Source organism: Protopterus annectens, chromosome 2.part0 (assembly GCF_019279795.1).
Source record: "Protopterus annectens isolate FY-2018-M chromosome 2.part0, PAN1.0, whole genome shotgun sequence".
NCBI classification, from domain to species: domain Eukaryota; kingdom Metazoa; phylum Chordata; order Ceratodontiformes; family Protopteridae; genus Protopterus; species Protopterus annectens.
In genome coordinates this window covers 1,698,777,378-1,698,789,274 of record NC_056728.1, presented here as the reverse complement: position 1 = coordinate 1,698,789,274, position 11,897 = coordinate 1,698,777,378, and the positions used below count along the sequence as shown (strand labels likewise).

The 11,897-nt window shown below is 38.9% G+C and overlaps 1 protein-coding gene across 1 annotated transcript in view; it reads left to right on the top strand.

Moving 5' to 3' along the window:
• Positions 1-596: 596 nt before the first annotated feature.
• PLK4 (polo like kinase 4) overlaps positions 597-11,897 on the top strand; it is a gene marked incomplete in the record, with an annotated part of 949,915 nt that continues 938,614 nt past the window's right edge. Inside the window, 2 exon segments of the mRNA XM_044061753.1 lie at positions 597-720; positions 1,203-1,298. Of these exon segments, the coding sequence (XP_043917688.1) occupies positions 616-720; positions 1,203-1,298 (201 nt within the window).

Genomic DNA, 11,897 nt, shown 5'->3' with positions numbered 1-11,897 from the left:
CTTGTACAGGATGGGTACTAAAACCCATCAGCTGCTTGTAGCATAAACTCACAGTGCTGCCTCTAGCCTAAACGGCTGTTAAAGGTAGTTTGTGTAGTAGTTATGGGAACGTGTCGGAACTTCTGGGCCATGTGGGGTAATGGTGGGGGAAAATCAGCTCACCTGGGGGAGTAAACCTGTATTAACTGTTGACAGTAATTGGGATAGGTTTCACTGCAATCTGTAAAGCCATGAAGCGGCTACAGGAAGATCATCCATCTCTCTGGGTGGAATAACATTGGTCCATTACCATGGAATTATTGTTGATGTTATTCTGTCAGGGGTAATAAGAGTAAGTTTGCTGTTCTGTCACCGGTAATAGAGTAATACTAGGGTAAAATGAAAATGTTAGTGTTACCTGGTTATTACTTATTGTACCCCTCCCTTTTATTTCTGCAATTGTTTCAGTAGTAGGTCGTTAAGAGTAAACTGTTGCCAAGGTATAGAGTAGCGACGCTAACCAGGAGCAGCGGGAATCCACCCGGGAGTTAGACCTAGAATGTATTAGAAGCAAGACTTTTGTTGTCTGCAGTTGCAGATTAGCTACAGGTGTGCAACATAGATACATTTAAGAAAATGCTTGATCGGGTATTGAGCTACTTATTTCAGAATTTAACTTGCAAAGGCCAGGTGACAGAAGCTAAAAAGATGTTGCCTGCAGCAGACGAAAACTCGATCGAGGTATACGGAGTTAGGAGTTGGTGTTTTTTTAACGAAATTACATGGGAACGGCTGTTCTAATGGGGAGTAAAAGGCATCGTAGCAACACTTGTAGTGCTTGGCTGTTGGTGACGATATTTTTTCCAGTTTGTTAAAGTGAGGGATGTACATCGAGCTGCGCATACACCCTTTATTGCTATACCCACAAACCTATTATTTTATGTTTAAGAGTTTGCTGTAGGTTTGATTTTTGCATGTTGTTAATTTTTTTTGAAGAGCATTCCATATTTCTGTGTCATAGCTGGGGACTGACAGCTGTCACTTTTTCTGCTAGTGGCACATGCTGTGGTAGTATTTTGGAGAAGGTGATACTGCTTTGATGGCAGAATGGTTTGAGAGCTGTCACATGATCTGAAAATTGCATGTGATCATGTTTATTATTGTTGTAGCTTTTTATGTAAGATGTTACTCTGCTGACAGAAAGTCTTTTTTTTTTCTTCCAGGATTTCAAGGTGTTGACTCTCCTTGGGAAGGGATCATTTGCCTGTGTTTACAGAGCAAAGTCTGTGAACACAGGCTTGGAGGTGGCTATAAAAATGGTGAGATTCACAAGCTGTAGTTTTTGCTTTTATGTCTTTCCTAAGCAAAATTATGGTGCAATTTTCAGAAATCTCATGCTCTATACGTTTTGTTGTTTAGGAGTTTAGAGAACAAGTCAAAAGTTTGTGCACTGTGCCTCAGAAGGTTGCTTTAGAGAGCACAGTTACAAAGCCATAGGTTGTAGAATTGTGAGCTTTTTGTGCATAAACTTGCTTGTAATTTTTGCATTGTATAGAATTATGTGAGATTATCAAGTGGTTATTAGTATATAACTAGTATTTTGTATAGAAATAAAACAGGCTTACTATTTTACGTCTTTTTTTAAACGGAAACGGTAAGGTCTTCTGTACTACATAACTTTGAATGGTATACAACATATCATTCCTTTTTAAAATGCATGCAGATGTGTGTTGCTGGGTGTGTGGTCAGACCAGTGTCATTATATTTGTTATAACAATTCTGTTCGGTAACACAGGTGAGAAGTGTTGTAGCCATATGCTCATTATAACAAGGTTTCTCGTTTTAATCACTAGATGTCTGCTTCATGGTCATTAGTGTTAATAGCCAGATGGGAATCTGTCCAATTAATGCATGATTTAAACCTTTAATTAACAGTATTGGACATTAGTGCCTGATGGCCAAGTGCCTCTGTATGTCTGTCATATTATTAAAATGATCATAAGAATTGTCATAATAGGGCTTTAGTAACAAGTCTGTAATGAGGTAAATTTTATTATTTAGCATGCATAATGTTTTGCTGTAACCTGGGTGTGTTTGTATGTATTTACTTGTATCTTGTATACATATGTACGTGTTTTTAAAGTATTTGAAACTGTGTGTGTGTGTGTGTGTGTGTGTGTGTGTGTGTGTATGCTGTACTGTCAATGTCGAAAAAGGGCAAATGCTGTACTGTCAATGTCGAAAAAGGGCAAATCCTGTATGTCTGCAGCTAGTGGGTTTGACTTTATTAGCCTATATATGTAGTACACTCTCTCAGTTAACCGGAACTCAAGCAACCAGCAAAAAAAAAAAACAGAAATCAAAGAAATACAGTACAGTTTTCATGTGTTGCACCCCCCTCCCCACGACAGCAGAAACATTCCTTACATTTTTAGAGTTTTAAAAAGGAAGATGGGAATAAATTCCCTCTCTTCCCAACCTGAGAACAAGTCAAACCAAACAAATAATATAGGGTACAGTATTAGTCAGGCTTATTTTAAATAGTAATTCGCAACCAGAAACTACAGCTATCTGACATCTACCAATATATTTATTTTTTTTTATCTATATATGGGGGTGTGTGAAAACAGACACCTGCACGTAAACTAGTAATATATGTCTATGTGGAATACATCACTGAACTTGTATATGCCATGTCTAGTTTGTTAAATGGGTAGCTGAGCTGGTCTACTGACCCTTTTTATTTATAACCTGGGCTCTTTCTGCAAGGAAAATACAATTACAGTAACACTTAAGGTTGAAGTACACTTAATGTGGCATAGATGATGAGAGACAAAAGAATTACAGTTGGTACAACAATATTAAAGTAACCAAGAACAATTACAGAATTAATACAATGTGTGCAATATATACAGTTAGGTAATGTTCAGCAGCTTATTGTGTAAGTAATAGAATACCTGCCGTAGTATGGTGATCTTGCTGTGTAATTGAGCTCCATTCTGGGTCATGGAAGCATGTCCAAATGGTTTTAGTTTTTTAGTTTTATATGTAGTCTTTTAATGCCCTTTTAAAAACTCACAATGTTTATTGATTACTGGTTGACATAATGGTTAAGGTTTTTACTTTTATAAACACAAGATGCAGAATTTGATTCTGACATCAGGTTATTGGCTAGGCTTAAAACAGTCCTTCAGGGCAGTTAGCATAGAATTCACTTACAAGCCTTTGATTTGGAGTTGGCATAATGTTTAAATTATTTACCACACAGACGCAAGGAATGTTGTTTATAGTTTCATAGTTTGGTACTAGGCTATCTGCCCTGGGGCATTTATAAGCCTAGCCATAGTGATGTGGCTTTCGCCACCCCATGTAATGGTACAAAAGTGTACAGAATAGATTTAGAATACTGTGCCTCTGTCTGGTAGTGACACAGTGAAGACCCCCTTACATAATACAATTAGTTTACTGTGCCTCTGTCAAGTAGTGACACAGAGATGACCCCTGGGGTAAACCTACGATCTCCCATCCACTCGTCAAGATTTCTCTTGAAGAGAGTCAGTGAGGGGCTCTGCCTAACATAAACTGGGATTCTGTTCCAGAGTATGGGAAGCCTCTGAGTTATGAATCTGTCCCTCCAGCATGTCCTATTCATATTTGTGCTGAGGTTCAAATCTTTAGCACTCGTGGTTCTGATGGATTTGGATTTTTTGAGGTGGAGCTTGTCCATCAATTCCTGATTGGACATGGCCTTGTACGTCAGGTACAGATCACCTCTGAGTAGGCGGTATGCTACTGAATAGAGTTGGAGTTTCTTTAATCTGGCAGCATATGACATATGTTGGAGACCCTTGATCCTCTTGGTGAGGTACTTTTGGGGCCTCGCTAGCTGTTGCAAGTACCGGGTGAGGTACATACCAAATGGGGCATTGTACTCAATCATGGGCCTGATAAGGGAGGAGTACAGGGGCACAATGACCTGGATGTGAATCCCTTCATGATAAGGTGGGCAAGGTAGAAAGTCTTTCTAACCACTTTGGCAATGTGGGTGTCAAATGAGAGGTCACTATCGACTTGGGTCCCCAGGCCTCTGATTACTTTTTCTGTACTCAGTGGGTTACCGCCTATGTGATAATTTGTGGGCACTTTGTTTTTCCCAAAGGGGATGACTATACATTTTTTGGCTTTCAATTTAAGGCCATGACTCAGGCACCAGTTGTCCGTTTCAGTGAGGCCTTTCTGTAGGATGTATGTGTCAGCTGGTGTATCGACTATGGCGCCTAGTTTGCAGTCATCTGCGAACTTTGTCAGCCACAACCCACCCATGTTTGCTTTCACATCTGAGAAATAAATGCCGAACAAGAGGGGTCCCAGGACAGAGCCCTGTGGGACACCACTTGTCACTGGCTTTGAGTCTGACATGGCTCCAGTGATTTTGACTTTATGGGTTCTATCCTTTAGCCAGTTTGCCACCCATCTTGTGACATATGGATTTACATTTAAGCTGTTGAGCTTGTCTATGATGCCAGAGTCGGGTATTGTGTCGAAAGCTTTAGCCAAGTCCAGGTAGGCTGTATGGACTGCTTTGCCCTCGTCAGTGGCTCTAGTGACTGTTTCGAAAAAGTCAACCAGGTTTAAAAGGCAGGATCTGCCTTTTACTAAGCCGAACTGGGTAGGATCAAGTGTTTGTAAGTCCCCAGTGTCTCTGTTTATTAGTTCCATAATGATTCTTTCCATAGCTTTGCAGACCAGGCTGGTTAAGCTTATGGGGCGGTAGTTACCAGGGTCAGTAGAGGTGCCTCGTATGGTGTACGCCAGTTTTCAGGTACATATCCTGTAGTAAGGCTAAGGTTAAATAGCATTTTTATGTGCGGGTTTAGCTCCTCTTGGAGTTCACGTAGCACGCAGCCCGGGATACCGTCGGGTCCCATTGATGCTGTGTTTTTAGCTTTGCTGAGGGCGGTTCTCACCTGGACATCTGAGATGACAGGGAGGTTACAGTCAGCTGGGATAAGTATTTCTTCTTTTGGGGGTGAGGGAGGGGAGAAATTTGCACTGAACCTGTCTGCCAGAATGTTGGCAATATCTGTGGGTTCTGTGTATTTTTTGTCATTGTGAACTAACTCTGAACATATCTGAGGGTTTCTAACATAGTTTTGAGTCTCACCTTTGAAGGGAAAATTGGCTATGCTTAAAATGACCTGCAAGGGTAACTAACCTAATACTTGCCTATGTGTACATGTTGTATTTTTTTTTTTCAGTGTGGCTAAGACAGTTTTAGAGAAGGCCTTTTCATATATAACAGATTTGAATGGGGTACAGACTAGCAGATAACTTTTTCTTACTGCCACATAAGGCATAGTTTTGCTCTCTTAGTAGAATTTCTTTCTCCTGGTGTGGACAATAACAACACTTCAAATTTTAAATAAGAGAGTACTGAACAAAATTGTTGGGTGGAATGAAAGAGCGAGTCTGCTAATAGCCTTTAGTGCTTCACGTTGAGTTTTTTTAGGGTCCGATAAGAGGACAGATTTGCATATCTTTGTTGCAGTGGACTTTCATTAGTTTGTGTTGAATGCAGAGTAGAAGTATAGCAGGGGCAAACTGTACATTTCTAGCTATGGCAGTCTTGGCTACAGGCGGTAAGGGGGGTTCTGTAGCAGATTTTGAGTTGATAAAGTACTTTAGTGGTAATTATAACAATATGTGCTGTGAAGCTTAAGCAAGAGTCTAGAATAAGTCCTAGGTATTTTTGTTCAGTTTCATTTGGAATGATATCTAAGTCTATAAATATTGGCAGGTGTACGGAAATTAGTTTGCATGGAGTAAAGAAGGCCTTTATACCAGTTTTGTTGATGTTAATAAATAAGCTTTTTTGAGTCATACAAATTTGAATAGGTCACCTAAGCTTAATCATCTGTGAAGTGAGGGAGGAGCTAAATACCAGGTCTTTTATTTAAAGGGAAAGAGAAACAATTTCAAGGCTTTACTGTATAATCTGTCAGACACTACCACATAGATTTGTTGTTTTTGTGTATAGCATGCTATATTTCTTATTGTGTTGTGTTTTCCATTGATAAAGAACCAAAACTTTGCCTCTTAATGTACCATAGAAATTAGACCAGGTAAGGAGCTAGATACTAGACCTTTTATTTAAATGGAATAGCAATTATTTCAAGGCTTTATTGAATAAGTGTACCCTGATTCTGCCATAGACTGCTGCTTGTATGGATTTTCCCTGTTTTACTTCCCTGTTCCTGATGTATTCACAAAAGACTGTCTTGGCTCCCTCCTTATGTAAATTCAACCACAAAATCCTCTCCCTTTTCTTTTATTGGCTATTGTTAGTAAGTACAGATGTACCATTGCTCCTCTAAAACTATTTAAATTCATTAGGACCCCCCCATTGTATTTCACAGAGCCAGAGTACTGAGTGCTCACCCACCAGCAGATTCATGTTGTTCTTTTAAACTTTTAATCTACAGTTGCCTGTATAGTAGTAAACAGTAGAAGTTCAAATGGGGAAGGGCCTCCCCTAGACTGCTTAAGCTTGTCTTGCCATTTCCTTAACATTTTTCTACCTGCATATGGCTGCAATATCTGTAAGTGCTTGCCACTTTTTTCTACCTTCCTTTAAAAATCTGCAACTTTCTGGATAGTTTGCACTCCATGTCTCAGGAATCATCTTTGGATTAGTGCTTCTGTTTTGCTGCTGGTGATAGAAAGAGCAGAGGGATATTGTTTCCTAGAATTCCTAAAGACAGCCATTCACTGGAAAGCCTTATAACTGCTTCTTGGGAGTCTATTTGGAGCTAGTCTTACTGTTTTGCTTCTGGTGAGAGGAGGAGTAAAGGGTCATTGATTCCTTGCTGTGTCTGTCTGTGCAGTGTGAACTGCATTTCCCTAACTGGTCTGTTAGCTATTTTGGTGGAAACTACTTTAGTTTTAATTGTGAATTTTTGTGCTGTTTGTGTTGCTGTTGTGCTGAGCTGCTAAATGTGTTAGCAAGGGAATATACCAAGAGAATGCTAATCGTCAAAGAGCCTGTGACCAACTTTCACAGGAACTGGCTTGGGATTAGTGGTACTACTACTGTTCTGATGAGGGGTGGAGCAAAGAGAGATTGATTTCCTAGCTATATGAAGCAGTGATGAGACCCGCCCTAGTAATGGTAAGGAGTACTAACAGGAAAGTTGCATCTTTTTTTCAAGCACTGGTAGATTAGCTTCTCTCTCAACTAACTTCAAGTATCACCCTAAATACTTCCTCCATCCACTGACATCGTGGCTCAGCAGTCTGCTTTCACTCCATTTTGGCTAGTGTGAGTGCATTAGGTATTCTAACAGCCTGCAAGAGATATTTAATCACAGTACACTACTAAGCCCATAACTTTTGCTGAGGATGGAAAGAAAAATTTACCAAAACCTCCAAGAATACAGGATAAAATATCCCTACCTCCAGAACTTAAGACAATGCTTACTACTTCTCCTCTTACACATACTGCAACTCTACACAGCTCACCCAAGAATAATCAAGTAAGCAGGATTAAATTCATAAGGGCAATAAGTCTGCTTCCACGTAAGGAAATGTTGGTTTACAGACTCCCCACTCAAAAAAAATAGGTTGACTGCACCACCCAGGCAAACATGCAGAGACACCGGATGGAACTTACTATGCATGTGTTAGAGGCAGGGAAGACACTGGTCTTCACGGGTATCTTGCCTTCACCAAGAATGATGCCTAGAGACCAACACAAAATAGTTGGATTTAACAACTGGCTACATAATTGGTGTAATTCTAAGCAGGTCCAGTATGTAGCACTCTGGGGCGAGATAATAGATGAGAATTCCTTCTCAGCCAGGGACAGCTTATACCTCTCATACCAGGACCTTCCCTTACTGGCCAAAGCCTTTGCTGCCCCATTATTTCTTTTTTTTAGGCAGAGCCCCCTTGTTGGATTTTCCTACATAACAGACTTAAACTCAAATTCGGGCAACATTTTGATGGCAGTAGTCTGTGTTAGGAGTCTTAAATATAAAGATGCCAGAACTTGAGGCTCTCCTGCAACTCAAACACATTCACATTTGTGTAGTTACCGAGATGTGGTTTCAGTGCATTGGCATCATTATCCTGTCAGAACTCATGTATACAGACATAGCCAACTTAACTGAACTAGACCCCATTGAGCTTGGTTTTGTGAAGGGCAGATCTTGCCACCTGAACATAGTAAGCTTCATTAAAAAGGTTACAGAGGCTGTGTTTAGTGATGACTCTGTGCTCACTTCTTATCTTGACCTGGCCAAGGCTTTTGAAACTATTTCTTATGCTGGAATTATTAAAAAAAAAATTAGACTAACTCAATGTAAACCCCTGCATAGTACTCTGAATTGCAAAGCGCCTATCTGACACATCTCTGTTGTGAAAATTACTTCTGAATGCAAAATTGCAATGAGTGGGGTACCACAGGGATCTGTGCTATTCCTTCTGTTTGACATTTATTTTACAGATGTCCAAGCCAATAGCCTTGAAGTGTGGTTGACCAAGTTTACTGATAACTGCAAGGAGGGTACTGTTATCCACTCATCCACTGATACTAAACTCCAGCAAAGATTGGAATATGCACATACCCGGTATACTGAAAATGGTCTAAATGTACAAAAGTACAATGTAGTAGAGTTTGGCAAAAAAGCTGCTTCCCCTTCGTACGTTATAAATGGTACCCCTTTTCATTCATAGTTGGTCAGGAGAGATTTGGGTATTTATATTGACAACTTTCTGTCATTTGATCATTGTGTTTCCACCACAGTCATGAAATTCTTCTGTTTGCCCAAGTTAATTATTAAGGGATTCAAGAGCCAAAGAAGTAATCCTGCCCCTTTATTCTTCCCTTACCAGACCCATCACTGAATAAAGTGCCCCTTTGGTTTGCACAAATCCAAGCATATCGCTCAACTGGAAAAGACCAAAGATGTCTGGCCAAGAAAATTAAATGCCATCAGTTCTTCAGCTATCCCAAAAGGTGATCTGTCTAGAATTTCAAGCCATGAAGGACTCGCCCTGGGATTTATTAACACCTGCACTAAGTGTACACAGTTCTGAATGAACATACAGCACAAGCATAACATAAACCTTGTTCAAAGTGAACTTTTTATTGTTATTCAGACTTGACACAGCAGTGCAAACTGAATAAAAATTTGTTTCTATGGACTCAGTGTGCAAAACATCACAAAAAGTATTACGACAGACATTGCTTTCATCACAACTTCTTGTACTACTTCATCCTAATTTTAGTTTTCTTACTGATTTTTTGCTGCTGTAAATATCCAGGGCGATTCATAAAGGTTACCACAAAATATAGACTATATGTACACTTGATGCAATCTTTCTGAGTGACTAGAAAGCACAAAAATGTGGTAGGGATGTTCTTGAATACATATCATATAAACAAAGTGTACACTTACTGTACACATTAATAAATCTGGCCCTCAGTCCTTTTTGACCTTCTATTTCATCACAAAACCAATGCCTCTACAAACACCCTCACTAAAGATCTAAACCTACCTCAAAACTTAAACAAGACTTGGTGGAGGGGTAGATTCCCAGCCTAAGAAATAATTTTTTAGTGCATGACAGACTACAGCTTTGGCTACTTTTAAGGCTAGTCTTGATGACTGGATATGTAGACACAAATTTATACTAGGTTTGTCATGCAAGACTTTGCTTGATTCGAGCGGTAAGCAGTATTACGTGCTTCGCAAGATCTTTTAAGTTTGTCTTCTTATGTGTTAAATTTCTAGGCATCTTGTGGTACTCATGATTGCTTGCGTAGTATTATGCCTTCGTTGTTGTGAGTGGGACCAATTAGAGTGCTCAGTGACCTTTGTTTACAGATTTGTCTGCAGGGCATTGAATGAATTGCTTGAGTCCAGTAGTAAAATGTCACCACCATAAAGATGTAGTGTGTGTGTGTGTATATATACAGGCATAAAGTGTGTGTGTGTGTGTGTGTGTGTGTGTGTGTGTGTGTGTGTGTGTGTGTGTGTATATGTGTGTGTGTATATATATATATATATATATATATATATATATATATATATATATATATATGTGTCCCCTTTGTTTGATTGAAGTTTCAAAACTTCGAAAATCACATGGCAGAAACCATATGATTGAAACTTCGAACAGACAAAAAAAACCCACCCAAATTTTAAACTTCATGTTTCCATTTTTTGGAGGGGGGGGGGTCAAGCACCCTGCAACTACCATACCCCCTGCTACTTAAATATACCAACTCCAAGATCACACTACAGTGAGGAAAACAGTAAATCTCCCATTCTGCACTGTACTGCGATCTCAAGTCAAAGTGTTCGACGTTTCAGAACTTCGATAATATGGTCTCAGCCATATGATTTTCGAAGTTTTGAAACTTTCGATCAAAGTGGATCCATATATTTTGTAGTGCAATCTCGGAGTTAAAAAGAAGGTAGATAATTTTATTTTCATGTTCGAGGTTTGGGAAACTCGAGCATATGGTGTTGACTGTATGAATTTTGAATTTCTGAAAAAAAAATATATATATGTACATGTATATATTTGACTATGTAAATAAATATAAATGTATATAAATGTGTATGCATAAATAAATTGTGTATGTGTATATGTATTTGTATGTATATAATATATATATATATATATATATATATATATATATATATATATATATATATATATATATATATTGTTGTATGCCACGTTCCCAAACTCATTACAGTGTTGTTATATATGTGGGAACTGATATTTTTACTTTTTATCGAGTGAAGTATTTTTTAAATCAACCAATGCATGTAACTACTTCTTTGGCTTGAATTAGTACTTTGGATTGAATTAGAAGCACTCTTGTTGCGATGCTTGTTAAAATGCCTGAGTTTTCACTATGATTAACTGTATGATACTTATTGGGCTTTGTATTTCTCTGTATTAATCTCTAGCCCTTGTAGCATAACTAAGGGGCATTGAACCAAGACCGTGGATACAAATATTGCCTGGAGCCATCTATAGGATGTTAGTCTTGCTACACATGGTCTGGTCTAAGTAGAACATGTTTGTACTTGAATGCAGTGTAAATACTTTTATGGCTTGATTTGTAAACGGCTCTTTTAAAACACCGCATGCTGTGATGCTTGTTATCTGCCTGCACGCGCTGCAATGATGAAATAATTATGTCTTTATTAGAATTTGTGGTTCTCTGTCTTTTATACTTTCATTAACCTGTTGCCTAACTAAGGGACGTAGAATTGAGCCAACAGACCCTTTTAACACTGTCCAAAGCCATTTAAAGACTAACTTGCTGCATGTGGTTTGGGTAGGCAGAACTTGTTTAAACGCTTTATTGTAGAGACTGCATATTTTCTTGTAAATGCATGAGTTAAATGGAATACTGGTGTTATCACTCTAAATGCTACTATCATAGTTTGTGTCCTCCTAGTCTGTCTGCATAGTTTACACCTTTTCAACTTAATTTATCCTCCTTTCTTATCAGCCCCATATCTGTAGAGATACCAAAGTGTGTCAGAAGCCAGTAACCCCAAGTCGGGACACAACTAAACCGTAAAAGGCCTAACAGCCAGGAAATAAATCTGTATGTGGTGCCCTATAACTGTATATTAGATTGTACAATATAATACGTGCTGCAGCACTCTTAGTTTACCTCAAGTATACTAGCCAAGCTCAGGACTCTAGCTGGCATTTATTAGAAATAATGCTGCTACTACTATTAGGACATCAGCTGTTCAACCCGGCCATTTTCTGGTCTGTATCTAGCACTCCCACTATCAAATAGAAAAACATCACCCAACTTAAGTTAATAATTTTCCCCTCCCCAACTAATCCTGAAGGCTTACTTGTATCTAACAGAACGTTGT